This window comes from Haemaphysalis longicornis, unplaced genomic scaffold (genome assembly GCF_048455015.1).
Source record: "Haemaphysalis longicornis isolate Haplotype H1 unplaced genomic scaffold, Haemaphysalis longicornis Haplotype H1 scaffold_1, whole genome shotgun sequence".
NCBI lineage: Eukaryota > Metazoa > Arthropoda > Arachnida > Ixodida > Ixodidae > Haemaphysalis > Haemaphysalis longicornis.
In genome coordinates this window covers 105,304,627-105,331,697 of record NW_027526203.1, presented here as the reverse complement: position 1 = coordinate 105,331,697, position 27,071 = coordinate 105,304,627, and the positions used below count along the sequence as shown (strand labels likewise).

General features: G+C 47.5%; 1 protein-coding gene and 1 long non-coding RNA gene across 3 annotated transcripts in view; one reads left to right on the top strand and one right to left on the bottom strand.

Moving 5' to 3' along the window:
- Nucleotides 1–27,071, bottom strand: part of LOC144178640 (serine/threonine-protein kinase PLK1-like) — a 47,742-nt gene that overhangs the window by 12,182 nt on the left and 8,489 nt on the right. Inside the window, exons 4-10 of one of the 2 annotated variants that reach the window (XR_013324038.1) lie at nt 23,195–23,508; nt 20,765–20,964; nt 19,610–19,729; nt 12,984–13,064; nt 9,213–9,516; nt 6,875–7,121; nt 1,398–1,745 (exon numbers count right to left, since the gene is read on the bottom strand). Coding sequence is in view for 1 of the 2 variants with exons in the window: in XM_077706646.1 (XP_077562772.1) it covers nt 1,548–1,745; nt 6,875–7,121; nt 9,213–9,516; nt 12,984–13,064; nt 19,610–19,729; nt 20,765–20,964; nt 23,195–23,508 (1,464 nt within the window). In the remaining variant the exon portion in view is untranslated. Of the gene's footprint in view, nt 1–1,180; nt 1,746–6,874; nt 7,122–9,212; nt 9,517–12,983; nt 13,065–19,609; nt 19,730–20,764; nt 20,965–23,194; nt 23,509–27,071 lie in introns of those variants that run through there. The other variant, XM_077706646.1, reaches the window with a different exon arrangement.
- LOC144178652 (uncharacterized) lies at nt 17,164–18,195 on the top strand. The gene is made up of 3 exons (XR_013324039.1): nt 17,164–17,409; nt 17,812–17,911; nt 18,012–18,195. It is a non-coding gene; the product is annotated as an uncharacterized LOC144178652 (long non-coding RNA).

The window sequence follows — 27,071 nt, the reverse complement described above, 5'->3', positions numbered from 1 at the left end:
GCGAAGGAAAAACCAGTTTCCTGCTTTTTACTATTCCTGGACCTTTGGGAGAAGAGGGGGGGGGGGGTACTAGCATTTGCCACTACTACTACTACTACTACTACTACTGCCGTTTTGGAGCCCATATGTGAAGCTTTTATCGGCTTTGTGTAAAATAACAGCAGTCGTCAGAGTTTTATTTATGCCAGTGCTAACCAAGCAGTGCTTTTAACAGGCCTATGAAAGCCATAGCAAATGCATTTTACCATTGGCTGCTGAGCGTGCGATGGAGACCTTGCATGCCATGCTTACAGACCAAAGATTGGGGGCTTGAAATGGCAGGCACACCACCAAAGAAGTAGTATAGTCATCTTGGTTCAGACAGCAAGACTGCATTCATGAATAACTTTGCAGCAATCGTCACCAGACCAAACAGGCAGGGTTCCGTATGCACTAGTCCCTCAACCGAATTCAGACTCTTCTGTATTCTGCAAGACCAGTTTCCCACAGGATAGCAGCCCTTCTGTATGGAGAGAGAGAAACAGGCTTTGGCCACACATCGCCAGTACGGTGTGGGAAAGTTTGTCGCAGCTAATGGAGGAAGGATGCTGGAGCATTTTTGCGGTGGTAGATCGTTCTCTTACATTTAGATTTGCTTTATGCAGGTCATATGGCGACAAGAACGGGTGATGAAATCATTGTTCCTGTTAAGGAACCTTAGCACACAGCAGTGTTGCACTAAATGATACATTAAAGCCCAAGCCTTACACCTTAACGGGGTGCAGCAAGTAATGCCCAGGCTATACCCAAACCAACACCAAACATGCCTCCACAAGAGTCACATTTGGCTCAAACAGCTGCAACAGTTCGGACCAAACCAATCAATGGTGCAACGATAACCCCCCTCCCCCCACAAAGCACGACACTGCAGCCAAAGGACTGTAATGACAAATATGGCGAAGAAATTCTAAAAGAGATAAAGCCAGCATAACCTGGTAGCACTCCAAACTCTTGCACATACTGAAAGTACAGAGCATTTATTTAGAAGCAGAATCATAAAAGCACTGACAGAGAGAGAGAAGGCAAAGAGTACAGTACAGTAGAGAAGAAGACAGAGTAAAGGAGTACAATCCGTCAAGCAAATGTGACGCACTCTTCTTGCGAAGCATAGTCCAGCCATCCTCGCAGAATTGAAAGGCGTGGTCAAGAGAGCAAAAAGGTTTAGAAGGCAAAGAGTAGAGTACAGTAGAGAAGAAGATAGAGAGAGCAAAAAGGTTTAGAAGGCAAAGAGTAGAGTACAGTAGAGAAGAAGATAGAGAGAGTAAAAAGGTTTAGAAGGCAAAGAAGAGAGTACAGTAGAGAAGAAGATAGAGACAGTAAAGGAGCTATGTACAATCTGTCAAGAACGTTTGACGCACTCATCTTGCCCGCAACTCTTCTTGCGAAGCACAGTCCAGCCATCCTCGCGGAATTCAAAGGCTTGGTCACAGCGATAAAAACTGTTCCTTGATTGGTGGAGCAGGCCCAAACTCATTCTTGTGCGCAGGTCTAGTAGCGTCGGCCGGTGACTAGGGGGCGGAGAAGCTGGCCAGCCTCTCTACAATGGTACGCGCATACTTTAGTCGTGCGAACAAGTCCTCAGGGCAGCCGAGGGTCCGCAGAGTTTCAAACCGGTATGTGTGGAAGGTCCGGTTGTCGTCGATATACGACACGGCGGCCATCAGTGGGCACAGAATCAATTTGGTGTGGTCTTGGAAAAAATTGATCTGCAAAAGAAGACGGAGGGAACAAGGAGTTTTTCACTTCTGGCAGACGAACTGCATGCCACTTAATTGAAAAGAATGGGATAGCAAAGTCACAGATGCATCCTTTATGCTTTAGATTTAAAAGGGCAAGCCTTTTAATTGCTTGCACAATGAGTGGCCTTAACAGTTCATGTTCTGTGGAAATTTTGAAGCAGTACAAAAGAGCATCTCTTTCTCCAAATTTAAGATTGCAAATGTTCAGGTGGAGAGAGGGAGCATTGGGATAACAACCACAGCAGGCCAGATGCAGGGCTTCCCAGCGATGCACACTCTGCTTCCACAACTGCAACCTCCACTGCTGGGTGAATGCTTCACAATAGACCCCCGACAGTCGAGTTGCCGGGTGCCCGCCGTGGCAGATGTGCACAACTCTGGGTCGGTCATGCCGCACCGACCACCTTCATCATGAAGCCCTTGAACGTGCCTTTGCAAAGGCACTTACCACAAAGTTATTAGCGCGCATACCTACAAAATACTGCAACGATAGCAGAAAGAAATATTATCGATGGTGGAAGCTTCCAAATAAGACGGCGCTGATGGAATAACATCGCCTTCCTGCCAAGCTGTATGCTGGCACACTGTAAAGGTTGCTCCCAAGGCTTTGCATTTCCATGGTGACTGCATTTTAAAAGCAAAGTTTACGTGCTGCTGTGAAATACGAGCAGGTGGTTGGCTACAAGGTTGGTTAGCGCGCTGTAAATACGCAAAGTGAGCAGTACATTTGTTCACAACGAGGATGCTTAAACGCAGTTATCACAGCGTAGTCACCAGAGACTGAACCTTAGGCAAAATGCCTCTTTTTCCCTTGGGTAGGTAATCGAGCCTATTTGACATAATCACGAACTAAGGGAAGGGGAGCATTTTACGCAATAGTTTATTGTGCCTACAAGTGCCTATATGGGCTTACTATAAGGGCCTTTTAGCGCCTACAAATTCCCTGTTTCGTGTTCTAAGTGCCTTGCGAGCCGCGTCGAACGCGCTGAGAAATGCAAACCGTGTTCGAGCTGCCGCCACCTCGACCTAACCACATCGGCCGACCTTCCAGAGGCCCGTACGCAGCGGCACCATAGCCAACCCAACGTCACTGCTGACCAGACGAGCTGTTTTGTTAGATGTCCTTACGATGAGCCGTGTCCACGGACCAACGGCAAAAGCGTTTTCCCGATGTGCCTTATCCATTGCTAACGCAATAAAAACAAGCAAAAAGGAAAATGAACATGACACAGCCGCACACATGCAACTCAAGGTCAAAGACGCCCCCTGGGGTAAAGCCATGCGTAAATCTGTGACACCAAATTTTAAAGTGACGCTATGAACACTTTCAGTCATCCACAGATCACGGGTACGCCACTTGCCGGCAAGATGCAGCCTGTGTAGGGCTAAGAAGGAACAAGAAATGAAACTTATAGGAATGTGCACTCGGCACTTCTGAAGTACTCTCGTCGTGAAAGACGTCATTTGCTGTGCAGGCATTTGGAAACCCAGCAATAAGGGAATTGGACACTAATATTGATAATTGGTATCCTGTGCATAGTTCTGGAATGGTGCTATTCCCGTAGCTTCCACAGTCATCTGGTCCTGCAGAACAGAATAGATCAGTAATTTGTACGGAATCATTGCACTTCCGTATACTTTTCATTGGGTTCGTCTAACATCTTTCTTTGTGGCACAGGTGTGTCTTGAAGCAGCAGTTACCGATTGTGCCTCTTTCACCAGAGTCCGTTGTTGCCCCTGAAACTCAGCTAAGGGCGAAAATCTACTACAAAAACACTCGCCGGTGGTATTTAACAGCTTTTCAGTTGACAAAAGCGCCCCAGCCCAAATTATTTACACCACACTACAGTTGAATGTGACTTGGCACATTCGAGTGTATTTCACACCCTTAGCAGAAAGCACTTCCGCAGCTGAGAGAGAATGATGACCTCATTTTGAAGGTTCAGGGCAGATCCATCATCATCCCTGGACTGGTTGCTAAAAGAGCCATTCCTGTCTGACATTCTGCCATCCTGTGTGACATAAAATTCCTGAATTCCCTGTGCTAACAGAACTGCTGAAGGTTCTGAGCAGCAAACATTCAGATTTTACAAATGGAACCACGTCATGGAGCGTCCTGAAGTACATGAACGCTCCCCCAACTTGAAGGGAAACTAAAGGCCGAATGAAATTTTGTTTTAACTGAAAGATCATATGCTTCGTAGCACTCTCAGCTTTTGTTAGACGAGCAATGATGCATTATTTCCCGAGAAATCCGCAAAGAAAGCTGGCATTTCCCTCTCCCGAAAGGAGCGAGGCAACGGTGCAGTTTGGCAACAGTAGCGTTTAATTAAGCCACCAAGAACGTGTCTTTGACCGAAGGAGAAATGCTTTTTAAAATTTCAGCGGCCATTGCGCCCGCCTACACTGTACACCGGCCGTGAACGAAGCAGCGACAAGCGCCGTTTCAAATCACACGCAAGAGAGGCTGCCCGGCTAGGCACCCACTCCAGCAGCAGCCTGCATCTCAGCTCGTCTGGTCATCACGTCCATCTCGCATTCTCTTCTCTCACGTGACGCGCCAACCTGGCGTGAAACACAGTAGTTGAAATTCAAAGCACCTCAGCCTGACCCAAACATAATAAAGGTAGAGCTATGCGTACTTGATGTACAGATTATCTATCAACGACGGCTCGCAGTGAGCGGCAGTACACAGTTCGGATTGGTCGGATAACCCCCTGCAGTAAGTACCGCAACCTTTCACAGGAACTGGGCACGGGCACGCCTTGCCGATTCCAACATCCGTGCGCAGAGAACGGATTAGAATCTCAGGCGGGTCAGGTTTAAACACCTACAGTGCATCATGTCCCTTTGCTGCTTCCTGGTGAAGATATTGCTAGCAGAAGCTTAGGCATTCACCAAGGTAGGTTATTGACTTGGCTAAACGCGCACCGATGCTTCTTAACACGAAACTGAAAGCATATGATGGCTGAAGAGCGTGAGAGAAGCAGCCTGTCTTGAGCGTATAAAATTTGTTGTCTGCGTTTAATAAATTACGTCAGCTCACTGAAAGCTTCGATTTGCATTTACTTCCCGTACTCAACCAATTCGGAACTGTTTATTTTAGGATAAACATTTATAGATGCTTCTCCAATGAGCTCTCGCCGTGCAGAAATATTGTGATGTCACAAGCTACAGTACCCGAAAGCTGCAAGTTGACGGTAATAAAAGTGATACAATTACTTTCTAATAGAGTCCTCAGGCCAGAGCCGTTCGTGTAGAGTGAAAAATATTGCTAAATATGGATATTCTAAAATAACTCCAATATGCTCATAGGGTATCCTGCTCCCCCCCTCCTGACCTCCTCGTCCAAATGAAAGTTCTTTGATAGCCTTCTCGTGAAGAGTTTGTTTTTTCGTGTTGTGTTTTTATACAGCTGGACACCGCTTCCGATACGCACAGACAAATGTGAATTTCATACTGTTGCATATGCCAAGTACACCATTCAGATCAGACCAATATGTAATGCCCTTGTTGCTCAGGCAGTAGCTCTGCAGTCAACAAAACAATGCATTTCAACAAGTGTACTCGCATAGATCAGTTAATGCACGAAAACATCGCGCAACTGCTGATATCGTATTAGGGGACTTGAAAACAATAAGGTACTGTTTCTTTTGATACCAAAACACGCTGATCATGAGAAAGTTGTGCGGGCAAGTTAGAAGACGTATGAGCTATCCCACGCATCCCTTCCGGGCGTCACGCCAATTTGTTTAGACCTTCCATCCCATATGCGAGTTCAACTGAGTAAATCTGTCATCGTCCTCCCGTACTGTGTGGCACAATTACTGTAGAATAGCACAACTGATTTTAAACATCAAAGGGCAACTACAGGTGAACCTAGTTGTAACGAACACTGATATAGCGAATTATCGGCTACAGCGAACTATATACAAACTTTGGTTGGTCACGCTTTATTGCAATGACACTTATTCTTTTATATAACGAAACAAACCGTGATAGCCGTGTGAGATATCAGATATAATGAAGAAATATTTGACCAGGAGTGTTAGAAGCTACTTGGGGAAAAAAAAAAGTCCTGTCGTCTGAAACTGCAGAAGTATAAAGGCCCTTTTGTTCGTGGACACTGTGGAAAACTTCATCCGGCTCAGTGCTGAGAGTAGCCACCAGACAAAGATAACATCCTTCTCGAAAAAATAGCAATGCAGGCCTGTTTTGTCAAATGAACTTTGCTGCGTTGCGATTTCTAGTTCATTGAGATGGGAATGCAACAATAAGAAAGGGAAGGTTTACCTTGTTTATAGGCGATTCGAAGCCTAAAAAAATGCATTTCTGTATTAAGTATTTTTGCGCGAGCCATATTTTCGATTTGCTAGAGCCGACTTTTATATCTACTGTTACAACGACTATCGGATATGACAAACTAATTTGCTGTCCCAATACTACTTCGTTATAATGAAGTTTGACTGTAAATTATGAAGTTCTCACCACTATTCCACTGCCTCAGTGAAAAGAGACAGAAATGATAAGTGCAAGGATGGGTCTTCGGTTATGGGCACATTAATGGACAAATGCTTGCTTCAAGCCACGCAGAAAATCTGAATTAACTTAGTAAGGTTGATGCCTGGCCTAGTTGGTTCACCATGCTAAAGTTGAACCGCAATAAAAACGCACACAAGGACAAGTGAGGGACATACGTCAGTGCTGCATATGTGCCTTACTTGTCCTTGTGTGTTTTTATTGCGCTGTAACTTTAGCCAAATTTCAAGGTCACCTAAGCACTTGTGAATGCTTGCCGAGTGCTCGCCTGAATTGCGCCTAGTGGAGTTTCGCTGCGCGGTGTGCAAATGCAAGCGGCCACCTTTCGCTACCTTCAAAGTTTGTATACAGTTCGCCAAAGTGGCCAATGAATTAGATGCTTTCCACTCCGTAGCGGTGCATTACGTACTGCCGCACAGGGTGTACCGACTCAGTGAATGAGAGGTATAGGAGCAGCTTTGCTGCCACAAACACAGTCTGTTCACTCAATGGGTTAGTTAATGCTTTCACACTAAAAACAGGCAACAAGGGGTGGTTGAGAAGAAGAATGGTCGAACCTGTACTGTGCCACTGGTCAGGTAGAATGAAATGGCCGAGCGGGTGCGGAACCAGGAGCTCAGGCAGGGCAAGCGGACAAGGTTGTCACACTCGCGAGGGGCCACGTCTCCGCCAGTTGTGAACAAGAACTCCTTCATGTAGCTGCAGAAGTACTTCAGCAGGGTGACCTTTTTCTCCAGCACCGCGGGGTACTCTTCCAGCGAGTAGTAGTTCTCCAAAGAATTCACATCCACGTAGGTCACGCTCCTGCACATAGATGCGACACATTGCCCGAGAGGCAGGCACGTTAACGCCAGTTCCAACAGCCACTAGTTGCAACTACTTAGTGGGTGTGACTAGCGTTGAAGTTGCATATCCTCCAACGGTAGAGATGTTACTGCAATTGAGGCTACCATAACAGGCGATACAAGAGCACAGACATGAGCTACAGCATTTTGAAATTGTGGTCAAGTGTACTACGCCTTTTTTTTTCTCGTCCACTTATAACAATATTTTGCTAGTGACAACGAAATCCCATTGTTTTAAGCGGGTTGAAAAAAAAAGAGAGGCCAAAACATTTCATTCGCATGCAAGCAAGGTAGTACTGCTACTCATTTACAGAAATCCATAGCCTGACACCTTTGTTTGCTTCACATGAAGTTAGTGCACATCTTTTTTAAAGAGCATCTAGGTGTTGCACATAGCCAAGAGTAAAGTCCTTGGTGAAAACAAAGTCCCTGAGTAACTGTATCGAGCAGCACAGGGGCGATGCCAAAGTGCGTGGCGCCAGGAGGGGGGGTTCGGAAAAGGAACTGCTCTCCTCTCGCTGCCTAGCAAGTTTTCGGAGGGGTGAAAGGGATGGCAGGCGCAGTGCACAGCCACGCAGGGCGGCTCATGTAGCATGCCATCGGTGCAGAGAGCCAACAGCACCTTGCATTTTTGGTGCATGCTGTAACTGAATTTAATTGTTATATCTGATAGCCTGGCACTGGAGCATTGTAACAAGTGGTTTATTTTACCACAGAACGCATACAAAAGTGGACGGTGCCATAGTTCGTCACCGTAAGTGCCCTTGACTGTAGTTTTAAAAGAAAAGTGAATTCAAAAGATAAAATGCAGTTCACTGACCACGATGAAAGATAAATGACGTCTATAGAGCGCTATGGCTTCCTTGTTCATTATTTCTCGACGGGGTCAATGACCTGGGTGATCATTCTACCCGATTAAACGGTATGCAGTCCAACAACCAACTTCATATATTGAATCCAATGTCCATACAATGTTCGCATAGTGCAAACGTGTTCGAATATCATACAAGGCTACCACTGGACTCATCATTGGTGTGGAAAATGGCATAGCGAAGCACGAGAAACTGGACATTCCATTTCAAGGGCCATGTGAACGTAGCCAAAAGCTGCATTTTAAGAAACCCGCCAATTTGCACCTGTGGAAGGACCTGTAATTGAGGTTTGTGTGCAGGGGAAAAAGAAAGGGGGCTGCCAATAAAGCCGTGTCAGGGCCCTTTCGCCTAGTGTGTCTGCGTGTGCATGCGTGCGTGCATGTGCGCGTATATCTTGCAACATTGTTACCCTGTCTGGTTCTGACAAGGCTACTGAAGCATTAGTCGTGGCATTTGCACAGCTTCGTTTAGTGCAAACTGCGCCCTGCAGATGCATTGCATGAAAGCCTCTCGAGAAAGAGATGGAAACTGGGGAACGACATACTCACCTCGCATAATCAATGCACCTGCATAAGCATGCGCAATTTTTTTTTAGAGAGGAAGCAAGAAAAAATCATTGAGCAATAGGGTACAAGGTTACAGCCAAAAAGATGCACTAATTGTATCAACATTTCACTTTCCTTCAAAGCAAGGCTATTCATTACCAGAATTTTGGATTGCTGTTAACAGATAGAAACTCGGCTCCATCCCGCAGTTGGAAAATTTTGCCCACTGCTGGCAGTAGAATTTTGTAGGATTCCCAGTGGTGTGCAGAGCATAAATTCTAATCCAAAGCACACCTTGGCTATGAGGTGCAGCATATTGGAGGGCTCTGGATTAGTTTTGACCACCTGGGGATCTTTAATAGGCGCCAAAATCCACGCCATAAACGAACACCTTTCCGGTACTTCGGGGCAGAGGCAACGAATGGCCCGTACTCACCAGCCAACGACCCAAGCCAGTCGATCAGCCAGCGAGAGCATCCTCCTTCAAGAGGAATACGCCGTCCACTCATTTACGCAAGCAGTGTGTGGGCAACCCACCATCTCTCGGGCATCGCAAGGTCTCTGCACACCTTGCCGATTTAAACAGTGCCACTGACACAGCACAGCAGAGGCAAGCGGGGAGCGCAGACTCACACTCTGTTGCTGAGGAGCAACATCCGGGTGTTGTCGTTGTACATCACCCCGATGCTGTCGTCGCAGAGTTGGTAGCCCAGGCCGTATCTATCCGTGTAATCTACCCACTTGCTGATCCAGAGGACCGGCACAGAGGCCGGATCCTCTGCCTCATCAGCGGCGCCGAAGTGGCGCTCTGGTGGGTTCGAGTCGATGAGACGCGTCAGCAGCCGCCGAAGCTCACCCAAGTGCGCCTCCCGCTGGCTGGCCTTGCCCTGAACGCCGACGACGTTCATTGCCACGGCAACCGTGGCGTGGCCACCCACTGCATGCGGAGGCAGGAGAGCTAATTTGAGAGATCCACTTGGTTTGCCACTCTTTCCAGCGTAATAGCGCAAGAAGCAGCACAATCCCGGAGGTAGGGGGGCGGGGGGCAGGCGTGCGGTGTGCTAGTGCAAGAAGAAAAAATGCTTTAGTGGTTTGCGAGTATGCTGCGCATTCGAAGAAAATTTTACCTCTGTCAAACCTGCCTATTCAAGAGCACTTCCATGGAGTGTGCTCAGCTAAAATGTCATTTGGGAGCAGCTAAATGGCAAACACAAATGACACTTTCCAGGGAACTCACTTTAAAGGGACACTGAAAAGAATTTGAGAAGCTTCTGTTTTTGCTTGCATTTCGTTGACTGGCTCATTTATCTCGTCATTTATAAAGCCTAGAAGAAGAAAAACTACCATGTGTGGTCTGTGGCAGCCGCACCAACTAAAGCAGTCCATAAGAGGTGCTACTGTGATTGGGCATGATTGGGCAATGTCCGAGCTTAGAATTCAAACCAGTTTTGGTTTCGGTTCTGTGAAAAAACATGTTTGGCATCCGATGTCATCGTTGGCCGGTCATTCTCGATATTTCAGTAATACTGAACTTCTGCCAGGTCCGCCATAAAATGAGTCAGATAAGCTTACCAACACGGCTTGGAATCTTAACAATCACTAGCCGAGGCCGATGCAGTGGATGAACGCCCTTTGCGTCACCACTGACGCTCCTCAAATGCGACGTGCCTTGCCCCCAACTTTGGAGCTTGCCTGGCTCGTGCCTGTATCGTAAGAGGCGTGTTCGCATCAGGCCAAGGGTCGGCTGATTCGGGACTGCAAGCAGTCTGTGCTTATGGCAATAGCATGCCAACAAGAACTCGCCAGCGCGTCAGTGTCAGTCTGCACACATTCTGCGAACTCGCTTGTGGAGCAATGAATGTTACAGCGCAAAAATGGTGAATTCGGTGTAGAAGACATTGCCCAAAAACAAATAAATGAACTTAAAGTGCCACTGGGGATATGAACTTCGAATTGCAAAACAACGGACCTAATGGAGTCCCTAATGAACAGACCTAATGGGCATGTTTCGACCACTCTCACTGCTTTTACGAGACTTTAGTAGAAAATTCAATTCGATAGTGCTGTCCTCTCTGCATCCTCCTTGCCAATTTTCCCATGACGTTTCGTATGATGCTCAATTGAGATGGCATGGCTTGACTGCGCTACTACACGGCTCGCCAACCCTCCAACAGAATCAGTCGGCCCAGCGTTTAGTCGGCTGGCGGAGAGTTGTCACTGAGTCTCCGGTGACGTGGAGGGCGCTCATCTACTGTGTACGCCTTGGCTAGAGATCATTACTATTCCAAGCCCTGTAATGTGATTGGGTCGAGTCATTTTGGAGCAGCTTTTGCAGCAGCAAAAAGTAGGTTTTGGAGCAGCCAGAACAAGCATCAAGATTTGAGAAATATTGCTAGAAGGCGAGCAAAACAACTGACAGGAGCACCAAAAGCAGCATCCAGGGCACACAGAAATGTTTAAACAAGTAAAATTCCTTCGGTGCAGACGAGTTTCTGCCGCACAGATGTCTTTTAGGAGTGACTATGAAATGCCTCAAGACAAGAACCCAAAGAGTTTGTGCGAGTGTGTACATGCATTCACTGCATGAGCCAACAGATCATGAAAGAACTTGTTTTATTTAAAAAATGACTATTGGGGTAGCATTCCAATCGGCAGGCTACAGAACGTCTCGTAAAACTATAATGAACAAAACACAGTAACAGGCGACAGAATGTACTGAGTGCATTTTATGTAAAAGCTTCTAGCACCCAACATAATTGTATGTTTCTCTCCGGGTTCCCAAGACGAAATTGCATGCTACATGTCCTCTCTGACTTCTACACTCGCTTTCCAATTTGCAGGGGACTAGGTTTGCAACAACGGTAACTCTCTGGTTTTCTTTGAGCGGTAAGACTCTGTCTTCATGAAGCACCCACCCAGATTGTGAAAGAGGGTCGACTATTATGATCATTGAGTAGGTGGATCAACGGCTAACTTATTTGAAACGAAGACGAAAACATGAGTGAAAATGCCAACCACGTTCTTCACGAAGATCAGCTCTGCAAAGAAAGTTTTATCATAAAATGCTTTCCTGAAGCGCTTCTGTAGTGTTTCTCCTGAACGACATGTTGAGTCAGACAAAATCACCTTCTCCAAAGCTCAAAACTGTTCAATGAACCCGCTAACAGCCGGTCCCACATTAAGCCATCTTGAACTTTCGCCCTTTCCCCTTTCCAGCTAGCTACCCTTGCAATGCCCTCTCCATCTCGACCCCTCGGAGTTAGTCATGTGAACTCCTGCCAAGCTTTCATCATCATCATCATCATCACCACCCTATAGCTAGCTATCTACGCCCACTGCAGGGCAAAGGCCTCTCCGATTAATCTCCAATTATCCCGGTCATGTGCTAACTCGCCAAGCTTTATTGCAAAGCAGATAGTAAAGCGTGAACCACATGGCGCATTTTTACAGGCGACTACTGAGCATCAGCATTGCGAGCGCGATATTTTCACGCCCGCATCAACAATATTGCGCCCACGACACCTTCTACCTTGGTCAGAAACTGACGCGCGACGCGCGTGACAGTGGGAAGAGCTTGCAGACTTGCCCCAAAGGGGAGGCGCGCGCCTCATGGCGGAAGTTTCGAAGCACTCGAGACAGCCAGCTGGCTCGGACAGATGTTTAGTCTTACTACCCCGGCAGATATTACATGGGCGCTTTCACTAGCGGCGCGGATGTTTTATAGTACCATTTTTGCCCGCATTATCAGCTCTTTTACCGATAAGCAAATTCGTGTGTGCCTTGAGCAGTGTTTTAGAGCGCGGTTAGAAGCAGTCGCTCGAAATCCCCACACCACCTTGCGGCCGAAACCGCCACCATGTTGCCGCCGCCGCCGCCCGCGCCGCGTGCGGGTGTTCCGCAGCAGCGCGCCTGTGGCATGCGCGGCGCGTTTTCGCGACCAGAAAACACTCCAAAAGATTCCCTCCTCTTCAACGCTCATGGCGTAAAGGGCACGCCACATCGAGGAAGCTCGGCGAAACGAAGCTTCGGCGCAAGATTGGCGCAGATTGCTTGAAATCAGAGTCCTTGTAGCAGGATGTAGCAGGATTGACCTTTCGGCGCATTTAGGCGCAATTGGCGCAGCTATCACATCACTGCAAGCCATGCTGGCAGGCTTATACGACTACCACAGTTTGCAAAATTTCGGTTCACTTTACACGGGAAGACAAAATGCAACCATGTTCAGATCGAATGAACTAGCCTTTGAGAAAAATGACATAAATTAGATTCTGTGTTACTGCTTCAGTGGTTTTCCCTAAGACCTCATTTATTTATTCAAATTTAGAGATAAAATTGGCTTCACTGTTACCAAGAACAATAGCGTTTTCCACCTACATCCCCAGCCTGTAGAGAAAGGGTACATACGGTGGTAGGGCTTGAGCCTCTCAGCTGGCTTGATCTTATCCAGGTTGACGCGGATGGAAGTCACCTTTGCCTCCAGTTCTTCTGCGAGAGAGTGTTCAATGCTTTTACAGATCAAAAATGCACTGGGCAAGCTCTTCCACACAAGCTTCTGAAGGAATGCAAAGACCCGGAACATGTCAGCCTGGTTGGCAAAATGCTTGTTCCCAGAATTGAGAACAGTCTTCATGAAAGTAGCATAAACATTTTCTGGGACGCATTACTAACTAAACACTCAACAAACGAGACGCCCCCTAAATCCCCTTCATCGCACCCGTAGCACCGCCTAGTCCCGCTTGCACTAAATTCAGACAGCCTGTTCTCTTCCGTCTCCACCTTTCATGTTTTGTCGCGTTCGGCGGGAACCCTGACAGTCTAAGCTCGCGTACTCATACGGCTTTCCAAACGGTCTTTGGCTGTCTAGGCCAGCTGCCTGGGCTGCAAAATAACAACGCATATTCCGGTGCACCACGTGACGCGATTTTAGGTGAGTGGTCACCATATGAACCAGTTTAGGCGACGCAGCACCTGAACTGCGCCGTTCAATTTAGTGGTGGTGCAGGCAAATGCAGGACGAGTTCATGGCTTTGTTTCTGCACCTCCTCGGCCGGGAGTGCAGATAAAGTTCAGGTCTGGTTCCCCTGTTTACACAGGATGGCGGAACCGGCATTGCACTCCTGTGAACTGCTTCAAGAAGTACAGGGTGAATCGAACAGACCCATCATGGTGGCACTCCTGCTTCTGTAGCTCGAAGGTACAAGGAAAAGGATAAAGCCCTTGGTCAGGTGAACTAGGCAGAAGACAAGGTCACTACGGGAGGGGCTTTAGGCTGCGATAGCGCTGTTGCGCAGTCTGAAACACCAGCAATGAAACACATCCGCTTCCGCAGCTATGAGAAAGAAGACTGGGAGGGCAGGTTGGTGCTACTGGGCTCTGGACGAGAGCAGTGCAGAGGGGCTTTAATGCCACTTCGGATCAGGGTTAAGCCACTTTCGGTTACACCATGCGTGTAAAAACAGAAGGACTTTGTGCTTGTGGGATCACGAATTGTCGCGGTGTTGGGTGATACTTGAACTACATTTTTTAAGGCACTTCTCCAGCTGCGTGAAACTGCTTGTAATGCCTGTGTTCCAGATCACACTTAGAGACTAGGTTGTATTCACTGGCGTGGTGCCCATGCCGGCAACTATGTGTGCACACGGACATGCCAGTGCTTGCACGTCCCCGTTGCTAAAGCAATGACATATGCACGGGCCGTGCGCATCGCAGGCGACTGCGACTCCTCCATTTCTGCCACGCTGGCTGCAACGCAGTTTCCGTCATTCTTGTGCAAGTGTTTAAGCGATTCCATAACGTTTGGTGTGCCGTGTTAACACTGGTTGTGCAAAGAATGACCGTTCATCGTTGCGACAACGTAGCGCTGTGATTCAATGCCAATTTCCCTATGAGAGAGTACAAGTTCTTCGTGGCTCAAAGGGTGCAAAGTGAGTGCCATAGTAGTGCTGCTGTGCAGGAGCGTTTGTGCGGGCAGCAGCAGTAGCAGCAGCAGCAGCGGCGGCAGCATTGTCTCACTGAGCTCGAAAGCATTACCTCGACATCGGTACTGTTCTGTGCAGCGTCCTACAGCCTACCTGTCGCAAGACACCACTGAAGCCGTTGGCACAGGCCAGCTGATTGCCAGCTGCTGTGTTTTGGCATCAGCCACAGATTTCTCAGCTCTCGGCGAGCACCTGTCCCTTCGGCTGCTCGGTCACTTGCCGATAGATGTCGCCATTCTCCCAGCCCACAAAGCACTCACTGCTACGCTACCATCAAATCTCAGTGGCATACACGTGAACACTTACAATTTCTTTGCAAGAATCATTTTGCTTTTGTACTGAATGACTGTCATAGGCAAGGTGCGGGTGCACATGTGTCGATAACTGTGTGTTTGCAGGCAATTGCACTGCAGCAAAGGCATTTTGTGCATCGCGACACTTCCTCAACCACCGCTCCATTCTCCAGTGGCGATGTGCAATTCTTAAGGGTAAGTAGAGCATCACCACACAGTGTTACTGCGGCTAGTCCATCTGTTAACGTCATGGCCGAGAATTGGGTGGTAATGGCGCAGACTACTGCACCCCCCCCCTTTTCTGTGAGATGCAGACGCACGCGCAGATGCATCAGGCACAGTCATGGCGTTTTTCAGTGTTGCCAAGAGAAGAAATCACTGGCTAAACTTTCATAAATACCTTAATTAAAAACTTGGTCGAACAAATTTCTCAATCTAACGAACAAAGCCGGATTCCCCCACAGGTGCCTATACGGCTCAATGCTTTTATGAACTCAAACTAACAAAATAGATTAAGCCCCATTCCCGATTTAACGAAGTAAAGGAGCAATTTTGAATGTGTTTCATCAGAACGCTAAAAATTATTGTGGCAAGTCAGGAAAAAAAAAGAAGAGAACAAGGCATCTAGTTTTGTGTTGCAGTTGGGGGTCTACAAGATAAAGAGGATGCCGACGACCCAGACACTGCTGAAGCTTCTGTCCAGGTGATGGACGCTATTGACTTGCTCAGGCACTTTGCTGGGGCTCACGAAAAAACCGAGGACGCGTTGAACATGCTTCCGTGCCATGCCCAATGCTAACGAAGCACACGCAGACAAAAATTACAAGCTCGTCTTGGCTAGAAATAAACTTATTTATTCCCGAAACCGTAGCGTTTTATCATTATTCTTTCAGCGCACTGCTTAATTATCACCAGGCAGAGCCGCGGCCAAATTTACAGAATCAACTGCTTGTAAAACGAGTCACAATTTTACAAAGTTCTCAACTTAACGAAATAATTCGCGGTTCCCGGTGACTTTGTTAGATTGAGTTTTAACTGTACCAACTACGGACTAGCTGTAATGTGCACAGGTAGCAGCAATGCTACATGTGTCAGGCGTGTGGAGAGCGGAGCATTGGTTCCGGGAACGTGGGAGATGTTTTGCACCTGTCGTTTAGCTGGTCAAAAACAAGCAGCCTGGGGTCGTTCCATATTCACAGTAATGAACAGTTTTGAGCCGTTTAGGTGCCACTGCGACTGCCAATGCCCTCTTGAAGGGTAATTATCTAGGGAGGAGCGTATTTACCCCTTTGGACGATATCAAGTCACGGTAGTTTGGCCTACAACAACGCATGTAGTGCGTCAGGGGGCAGATGTTGCAGGTGGGCGACACAAGGCTGCTTCTAGAAAGTGGTGCTGCATTGGGACCTTGCACACCTGGTTGCTGCCAATGCCTTATGGCTGAGACTGCATTTGCTGCGTGCTGCTCGTTGTGTTGTGTTTTTCCTTTATTTTTCTTGTGTGGTGGAAGAGGGGGGAGGTGTCCACAGCAATTTGCGGATGTATTTGACATGACCAATCAGACCGATATAGATGCAGATTGCTAAGCTATGGCACGCATGCCAAACTGGGGAGAGAAAAAAAGAAAGAAACGCAGACACGAGGTCCCAAGGTCAGATCCTCGGGGTTTTTAAGAGTGCTATGCCTGGTCGGCATCTTGCCAAGATAGCTAGCTGCAGCTAGGGACAGCCCCACCAGTTGTCGCTAGGCCAGCATCCGTTGCTGGCTGGGGTGCTGACGGGAAGGGGTCATTACTTGTTTAGTCAAGTTTAGTTGTGTAAAATCCCAGATGAAAATGGACTGCATATTCTTGCTGGAAATGAGGATTTCCAGCCACATTTCTAGCATAATTTTCCAGTGCCAGCTGTGAATATCAACTTCCCGCTGGAAACGTAACCTTCCCAGCGAGAAATATTGATTTCCAGCCAGAACACAATTTTTTTCTCTCGGGAAATTTGTGACCCGGCCGGAAAGGTTTCCAGCTGGAAGCGGAATTCCGAATTCTGGCTGGAAAAGATATTTCCAGCCCCAGCCGGAGGTGCTCCTGGAAATGAACGTTGTTGCACTTTTAGCTTTTACAATGCATAACAACATAAAAAACTGTGCTAATCGGTTTAATACGTAAGTAAAACACTTCAACAATAAGCGATTCCAAACTAAAAAGCAACAATCTCTTCAAAATTATTTTAATTGTGCACGGACTACATTTTCACGCGCCTGTGCCTAGCGCCATTTCACACACCTAAAACGTGTTCGACCGCTCCATGTTGGCATACGTGCAGAGGTCCGCACGTGGCTGCCGCGTGTTTTACGTCCTCTTTTGGGCTAAACTTTTGACAGTGTATTCAATTCTTTTCTCTACAGCGGTTTTGTGCGAGCTTGTGCTGTTCGTGGAAGACGTTGTCAGGATCGCTCTCGCGTTATTCGCGTCGCTTGTCGATAACAAAGTGATATGCCCAGAAAACGATGTGGTGCAACAATGGACTGCGTACCGCTCTACACTGATACTACCAAATATAGGTAAGTGCACATTCGTATTGATTTGCTCAAATCTATGAGCTTGTAGATTTCTTAAGCGTGGAAAGCGGAATCAAAATGCGTGCACGCACTTATAGCCCTAACGCAGTCTTGATCATTACAGCGACCTAGCACCGTGTGTGGCGCTCTCGTAAAAACACTGCATTGGGCCTCGCTAAAGTTCGACTCGGTATATTCCGGTGGCCTGTGTACAGTGAGAGAGTAGCTGTCGAAGGTCTTAGTGCGTTTCAGACGTCGGCGTGTATTTTAATAAACACAGTGTAATTAATGCATGAGCGGTGCGGCGCCGTCAACAATTGAAGTGCAGCAGGCAGTCACATGTGATATTATGTTACGAGGTGAACCAATCTATAATAAATCGCTTTTTCTTCTGTTTTTTTTTAGTATCTGTGAGGGAACGTCTACGTTGCAGAATGTGGTACACGAGGCTTGCAACCTAGAAGACTGCGGGTGGAAGGACCAAAAAGTGGAATCGAGAACTCTGGTAAGCACCTAAATAGATGGAAATGGTTTGATTGGCAGTTGTGAAACGCTCACAAAATCACTTGACATCGCGGTTTCTCATGATGCTTTATTTTTCATAGGCTATCTGGACCACTGGGAGGACCATTTACCCAAAGAAGGTGGAGATTCCGGCCCCTGCAGATGTTCTCGGTACACAAGTGACAAGGCTGAAAATATGTAATATACGGAACGACAATACAGTTTTAAATTTTTAATCTGGCCTCTGTGTTACTGCTTTGGGGCACAAAAGCCCACACAGAAGAGTTCTTTTATTCGGAAATGCTGAAAGTGTTTTGGTGCCTGCTACAAAGGACTTCAGGTCAGAATTCTGTTCATAAAAACTAAATTTGGTATGTGCTACTGCAAAACGTGGCAAAAAAAGTGATTTCTGGCTGGGAATAGAGAAGAATCCAGCATGAAAGAAGTGATTTCTCGCTGGAAGGTGGTGCACAATCCAGCAAGAAAACAATCAATTTCCAGCCAGAAAGCGTTGTAGAACCAGCAAGAATAAAGCAATTTCCAGCTGGTAAGCTACACCATTCTGGCTGGAAATAATGGTATTTCCAGAAAGAAAAGGGTGATTTCCAGTTAGAAGTGGCATTTTTCCTGCTGGGAATGGTGTGATTTCCAGCCAGCAGACATACATTTCTGGCTGGAGACAAACCTGGAAATTTTGATTTCCAGCCAGTGGTGCCAGCTCCAGTCCAGGCTGGAAACGATTTCAGGCTGGAAGACTGTTTCATAACACAGCCGGGACTGGAAATCATTTCCATCTGGGGTCAAGACAATATATTTCTTGTAAATGCAGTTTGCAAACCCACTCCAACCACTCTTGGCATCATCAATGCCTGGGCAGGAGGCACGATGCAGATCACTGAAGGACTTCTATTTCCAACATAGAGCACAAGGTCCAGCATAAAGAACCAACAACCTTAGCACACAAAGGAAAATGCTTTCAAAAGTGTCATTTTCCAAGCAGCACTGTGGCTGCACCACGAGTGGGGCTCTGCTGGGGCAGCCGAATAACAGAGCACACTGCTTCCTCCATGTTGCCAACCTAGGAACCATGGTGCTAGTTAGCAGGAAAAGGATCGTTTCTCGCTTCAGCTGGTTTGAGAGGGCAACCCTCGGCCGAAAGACCGGGTTTGTTCATGCAGTTTGGAACATTTGGTGAAAGTAAAACACCACAGGGCACAGGAGAGTACAATGATAGCAAAATGGTGCAGCTAGAACACTCCTGCACAGTTTTCTCGCAAGCTTTCCAGACAATCTACAGACAAACCTGAAGCAGCAAATTAAAGGACGACCCGCCGCGGTGGCTCAGTGGCTAAGGCGTTGCGCTGCTGAGCACGAGGTCGCGGGTTCGATTCCCGGCCGCGGCGGCCGCTTTTCTGATGGAGGCGAAAAGCAAAAACGCCCGTGTGTACGAGATTTCGGCGCACGATAAAGATCCCCAGGTGGTCAAAATTAATCCGGAGCCCTCCACTACGGCGCGCCTCATCGCCTGCGTTGCGTCGGCGCGTTAAACCCCACAATCAATCAAATCAATTAAAGGACGACACGACGTAAACTGTGGCCGCAAGCGAAAGTTCCACAAATTCACCTCAGTCTTCCTCGAAGGGAGACTTGATGCAGAACAGAGGTCAGAGACTAACCAAAAGGTCGCAGGCCAACTCACCCCGGCCGGTGTTGCGCTCAAGGAGGGGCTTGCGGCCGCCGATGCTCAGGGTGGCGTTGAGCGTGTCAAAGCGGGGCTCAGTCGTCAGGCAAGAGGTAGGGAGCTGCGCGGGAAGTGGGCCTGAAAGGCAGTGCACGGGAGTGTTGGTGTGTGGCCGCCAAGAGCCAGGTGGCAAAGCTGCACTTTGCACACTTTATGCACGTCAACATGACACTGGACCGCATGCAAGCTTGTTTGGCAGCTACCAACAAGCCTACGTAAAACCAAGGGACCCAATTCAAAGCATGAGTCTTTTCATACAATTTTGGCACGACAGGTCAGATTCACTTGGCGAGCCAGCTACACAGTACGCAACAGATCCATGCCAGTGTGATTACTTCTCATGGTGAGGTAAATTACCGTATTTACTCGATTCTAAGCACCCCCTTTTTTTTCCACGATCGCGATGCCAAATGTGGGGTTGCTTAGAATCTGGGGGTAGGGGTGTGTACTTAAAATCGTGAAAATACAATATATGTACCCACATCTTTGTGCCTGCCATCACCCCCTGGTGCATTTTTTTCAATGCCAAACGCGTCAGCTGCTTTACAATGGGAGTGACAGGGACGCCCGTTTCACCACATGCCGTAAGGTGGGACGCCAATTTTAAAGGCCAACTGCACTAAAATTACACCTCGGCCAAATTTACTTTGAACGTACAGCCAAATGAACTGGGACATGACTGGTAGGCCCATGAAATGTGTGGTTAAGTTGGAGACCGTCGCAGCTCAACTTCTAGGACTTCAGCGAAGGCGCACAAGCTTGCCCCAGCTGGCCGGCCACGTGCTGCCTCTCACATGCCGGCTGGAACGTCAGTTTAGCTTGGCTATGCTCTCGTCAGTTTCGCTTTCAAAAGCTCCGATCTGTGACGGTCATTCACGCTACGAATACGCCAATTTCAGCCGTCATATTTTGTATCCTGCAGTTTGTTTAGGCAGACTACATGGAAATGACACCTCTAAAAGGTTGAAATGTAGAGTGCAGTTCTTGGCACTCTGTGGGAGAAGAAGAATCTTGCTGAAGCTCTTGCTTTGGCACACAGTGCAGAAGAGTGGCCAACCAATGCACGTGCACAATAACCAGTAGCGTGCAAGTCGGCTCGGGGGCAAAACATACCGCAGGTCAGGAACTCATCCTGAAGCAGGGCTTCGATGCTCGGGCGCAGGTGGGGCTCGGGCTGGAGCATGCGCCGTATCAGGGAGCGTGCAGGGGAGCTGAGGCCCGGTGGCACGTGGTACTCGTTCCTCTTGATGCGCGTGTACGTTTCCTTCAGCGTGGAAGTCTCAAACGGCGGGTGTCCCACCAACAGAGTGAACCTGCATCCCAGGAAGACAACCAAGCTTTTACAGGCACCACAGCACAGGGAGCAGGTGGCCGATATGATCACACGCTCAGTTGGCGGTAATTGTGGGGAATGCCTCCCTACTAAACCAGGGTCCAAAGAGCAGGACGCCTTACCAACCGACTGCAGTGATAGATGCGACAATTGCAATCCAAGGCTTTTTGCCATGTGCAGGCACGAAACAAGACATGAATGTCAGTTCTATCCTTCACCCAGAGGCTGTAGTTCATACCACAAGCTGCATGCAGCACTGTGGAGGCTACATTCTTGTCAACAGTGTGCCCACTGAGGACGCCTAACTCACCACGAAGGAAGCGACAAAAGGCGCCGGGGCCTTGCGGTTCCCCTTGCCGAGAAGGGAGAAGGAAATGTCCTTTCAGGGCCCCCTTCATGGTGAGTTAGGCGTCATCAGTGGGCACACTGTTGACAAGAATGTAGCCTCCACAGTGCTGCATGCAGCTTGTGGTATGAACTATAGCAAGTACACCAAGACGGCTGTGCAGACATAGAGCTTACTTTTGATTTCTAAAGTTTTTGCAATACGCTACCATGCGGGTCATTCCTCTGGGAGGGTATGTGCCACCCCAGTTTTGTGTAGCAACAGCACTGCATGTCAAAGTCTCACCTATTAAGTACAGCTCAAAAGTTTAGTACTGGTAAGTTAATGCTTTAAATTCTATGCGTCTGACTATCAACAATGGTGATAATTACGATGGTTTATTCTCGGCCAATCCACTACGAACAAACAAACATTTATCAGCAACAATGAGCTCAATTTCAAACTTCCAGCCTCTTTTGCTACGGTGCTGGCCATGAAGCTAGGTATGCGCCGATTGTGAATCGCTTTCTCAACAGAGACAGTATTGACAATTATTGCCCACAAAGATACTAATATCACCCACCTGACAGCTTAATTTTGTGTGTGGCCACTATACAATGCTCCAAGTAACCCTTTGTCCACGGCTATGATGGAGACAATAGCGATTGTTCAACTCGACCTTGGCCAAGCATTAACTGCAGACTAGAGCAGAAGCCTGCAACATGCGCCATTACCAGCTGTTGCAGTGAAAACAGCCAGAACCAGGCACATAATATATTCTTTCTCGAAGTGTTTTTCATCAGAGGCCCAGTAAATAGAGCACATTGTTCAGCAAACCGCAACACCTGTGCCAAGTGCAACGCAAAATTAGAGTGACATGTAGACATGTCCGAGAGCCTTTTGAGAACTGATCTACGCAATGCCGAGGCAGGACATCAGTGCCTCCCAGCAAATGCGACCTTCTGCACAAGTAAAACCAATACAATCAAACCATCACACTCCAGCTTAGAAGTAAAGCAGCTATAACAGTTCCAGTAAAACCGTGCCATACATATCCACCCAGGCACCTTTTCTGGTTGAAAAGTGGTTGCGCCAAAGTCCCAAGGCAGCATTTTAAATTTTATTCCAAGCAAAGAAGTCGTACTGCCGCTTTGCACATAATAACTGTGCCTCACCGGCAGCAAACAGCTTAGTAGTTTTACTAGGTTGAACTGATGCACTAGTAGCACTCATTTTGCACTGTGCTGCGTTATGGATAACTGAAGAGCCAGTACTCTAACTACCATGCAATAGCAAGACTGCATACATAATGCTCCATATCGCAAAGGAACAAAAACTACCGGAAAGGTACCAGTAAACTACTTAAGCACGCACCAGTACTAATCATGCCATACGTATTGGATAGCGGCTAGATACGAATTAAAAAAAAAAATCAAATTTTTGGGGTTTAATGTGGTGAGGCTGCACTGGGCTACGAGGGGCACACCATGGTGGAGGGCTGCAAATTACATTAAACCACCCGGGGGACTTAAACATGCTCTTAAACCTCGACTTGCACATTTTCATTTTTCACTTCTATCAGAAAAATGGCCGTTACAGGCCTGATTGAGTCCATGTCCTCAGGCTCGGCAGCACAACGCCTTTGACACTAAGCCATCGCGGCAGGCACAATATAACCAACTAACCAGCGCACCGTTCCAATCCTACTAGCAAGACACGTTGTGCAATTGTCACAGGTTATAGGTGGATTAAAGCATTCTGACGGGCTAGTTGGTCTGACATGATGGAAATAAAATTTGCGCTACAAGGACGGGACAACGACTGTGCTGTGTCCTCTTCTGTCATCCCGTCATAGGTGGAGTTCAGCTAGGTCTGGGCGACTCACAGGATGCATCCAATGGACCAGATGTCCACCTCAAAGCTGTGCCCCTTCTTGGAGAGGATTTCGGGGGCGATGTAGTTTGGCGTGCCACAGAGGGTCTTCTTGCGCTCTCCCTCAAAGTTGACGCGTGCGGACAGCCCAAAATCAGCTATTTTGAGCTCCATCCTCTCGTTGAGGAGGAGATTCCCCAACTTGAGGTCACGATGAATCACGCGCTGCTGCCCAAGGTAGCGGCAGCCGAGAAGAATCTGGTGCAGAAAGTAGCGCGCCTCAACTTCCGTCAGGGTCTTGCGACGGCGGTGCATCTCCATCAGGGACTGCGACAAGGAACACGGGGCATGTCAACGTCTCATGGGTGTGCGACACCTCTGCTGCATAACAACTTCCAAACAGCAACAGCCGACTGCTTGCACATGCAACCTGTACACATACAGACGGCGTGCCATATGAACAATGCACCTAGAGCAGTGTGTAGAACTGGAAAAAATACCGGTTCGGCTAATTTCATTTCGTCCTGGTTCAGTTGCGGTTCGACTAAAGCACGCAGTGAACCAGTCTGCAAACTTGAACCAGTTCACGAACCGGTTCAAAGCTTAATTATTAGTGAAGTGTGAAAAAAAGTTCAAAGTAACCATAAAATGCTAAACTGACAAAGACGAAGCAAGACTCGAAAGACCTGTTTTGAGTGCCTTCCTTCATCTTTGCCTATTTAGCACTCTATTCGTCTATCTACTACAACGAAGAACCAACTAGCTCAACAAGTTTTGTTTACCACAAAACTCAAATACAATTTTTGATCATTCAAAACACTGCTTTCTTCCAACGAACGCAGTGAAATATACGGTCAATTTTAAACAATTAGGCCGGATGTGGAGAAGCCAGAAAATGTACAAGCCTCTTTTTCACCTAGCCCAAGGATTTCGTCCCAGGGACTACATAAGGCCACTGTCAAGAGACATGACTGTGGGATTTATTGCTACTTCTTGTACAGTCTTATTCAAGTGTAGCTTGTATTAGCAGACTCGTGTCGCCTTCGGTGTTGCAGGTTGCAGTTGGTGTCGTGTCGTGTGCCAAAACTTGCTCCTCACACCTCCCTCCCCCCCCCCCTGCTTTCACAAGTGGCACACCTGATCATGCCATACTGCCAGCTAATCACAGGTGCTCCCTCCCAGTCACAGGCACACCCCCCCCCCCCCTCTAAATGGGAGCGGGCCCGGGAACATGCGCGTACTCGGCAAGCTAATTCAGAGTTTCCGCAGTTGGAAAGTCAGGTGCAACGAAAACAGCGGGCCGCTGAAGTGGTTTGGGAAGCAGTGGTTGGGCATTTGGTTTAACAGATTTCACAAGAGATTGGTTTGCGGCGTCACAGGGTTAGAATAGACAAGCTTCGCGTCTGCCGCTGTTAATGTAGGAGACTGCCTTGGATTTTGTACCACTTACCGTAATTAGCCGATTCTAACGCGCACCCGACTTTCCTGGCAAAAAAAAAAAACGAAAAAGGCAAGGTCCTTGGAGGCGTCGCCAAATCACCCCCCTACCCGGCTCGGTAAAATCAAGATAGACTGATCAGTTGCAGTTTTGCACCTCCGATTGTAATGCGCACGGGACTTTGTGAGCAAGAAAAGCGAATGCGAGAGAAACGGGCGATTTATTTCCCGAAGTAATCTCACTCATCTCACTCCTCGTCGCTCTCCGCTGACCACAACATCTCATCCTCGGTGCCGTCAAGCGCGTTCACGATGCCACACTTCTGAACGAACGTTCAACCATGGTCGATGGGATCGTGGCCCACGCCTCGCACGCCCATCCCGCGAGCTTCTCCATGGAGAGGCGCACGCTTCAGCCGACCGCTCGTTTTGAACGCGTGAGAGCCGCTGCTGCCATTGGTGTTATCAAGCGCGCAAGTGGAACGATTTGACGATTTGTGTGAACGCCGATAGAAAAGCCTAGGCGCCTATGCTTCCTGCGTCCGAAAAATTGTTGCTAAAAGCCATGGAGGAAAGTTCCTCCGGTTTCTCCAAGCCAAAAGCTTTGGCGCCACCTTGAGATGGTGATGGCGATGGGTGGTACGAAATTACCGCTGTTTCGGTTTCGTATCCGATTCTAACGCGCATGCGATTTTTCGACCTATTTTTCCGAAAAAAAAGTGCGCGTTAGAATCGGGTAAGTACGGTACGGGGGGACACTGCTCTTAAAGACTTTAAATTTTTAAGTAAACTGTGAAACTTGTCGCTTTTCCTAGACCGATTTCAAATATTAAATTATTTTTTTAGTTGGTCATTAGTTCCCGAGATAATTAGAGGTAATTAACCATACCTGGAGAAACAGACAAAACAGTGTTGGCCATAAAACTGTAATCTTTCTATTTTTTAACGCTATGAACCCTGGTGAGTGCAACAAGACGATCAGATTTTTGATTCATCGCTTGGAATTAATTTTACAGCTGATTAAACCTTTGTGGCACCAGTGGCAAGGAACCATTTTGAGTGCCCATTTCAAACACGAACGTTTAAAAGCTGTAAAATTAGTTCCATGCGATGCATCAAAAAATTGATTGTCTTATATTGCACTCACCAGGGTTAATAGTGTTAGAAAATACAAAGATTACAGTTTTATGACCCACACTGTTTTGTCTATTGTTTCACCAAAAATGGCTAATGATCTCTAATTATCTTGGGAACTGATTGACTAACTGAAAAAATATAGCCACATTTGAAATCAGTGGGGAAAAAGCACCAAGACTGACAAGTTTCACAGAGTTTACTTAAAAATGAAAAGAAATAGTTTTAAGAGCCATGCCCCCCCTAAACGCTAACAAGGAGTTAACCCAGAGCTAACAGTGCTTTAATTATTTCCTTAAGTCACTGCCTACGTTGTGTAGAAGAAAACTGACGTTTTTTGAAGTTTCCAGTGAAACATCCTTGAGAGCATAGTTGAGAGAGTTTGCCATAGTTTAGTTTTTTAAAATAAGGCAAGGCTGGGCGTAGTTTTCATGGTCCATTTAGTGGCCCAATTCGAGGGCAAAGACTCGGTAGAAAAACAGCGCCGTCCATGGGCTGCACGCCACCTTCGATCCGTGTCGGGCTTGCCATCACATCAACCAACTGAGGATGCTGCCTGCATCCATACAACAAAATCTACTAAAAAGTCGTTGCCATCCCGCCCTGCGAAAGTAGATGCCCAGCGAAGCTGTTGTAAACCACAACACGTGCTGATGGGAGAGGGTACAAAATGTTTCTCGTCATCTCGGTGGGCTTGGCACATGCGCTCGGCTTCTCTGGTGGCAACTGATGGGTCCTGCCTAGCCTGGCGCATGTGCTCGGCGTCTTGGGCAAGAACTGCTCCATTTAGTGACTAGTCGTGCCTAGTCTTCAAAGATAACCTGCAAACATATGGTGGGGTGGGTGGGGTCCCATTGTTCACGGGAGCCTTATCCATAATGTGATTTTGATGCTTGTTTATGAATACTAAGATTTATGCTGTATGCCTGATCAGCCTCAGCATTTTAGGCAAGAACTGCTGGGTCCTGCCTGGGTTTTTTTGTTGTTGTTGCTTACGACATAAAATTTTCAGGCCAACCAGAAGCTAACAGCTTGGCTGTGACACTATGCATGCACACACACAGAACAGGGTGCTCGTCTACTTGTGAAGAGCAACTTTTGCAGTAAAAAAAAAAAGACTACAGTTTGACAGACTAAGGCCATCTGTGAATACGAACGTCTAGTGCCCAATGCTGGGCACACCTCTCAATTCGAAAGAATACAATCTCTCGAATTCACACTCGAAATTTCCCATTGGCACATGTCTTCTGTTATCCCTCTGTTGCGCATTTTAGAAGATTATTTGTGCAGCTCCCCTTAGGCTTCTTCTTTACTGCTTT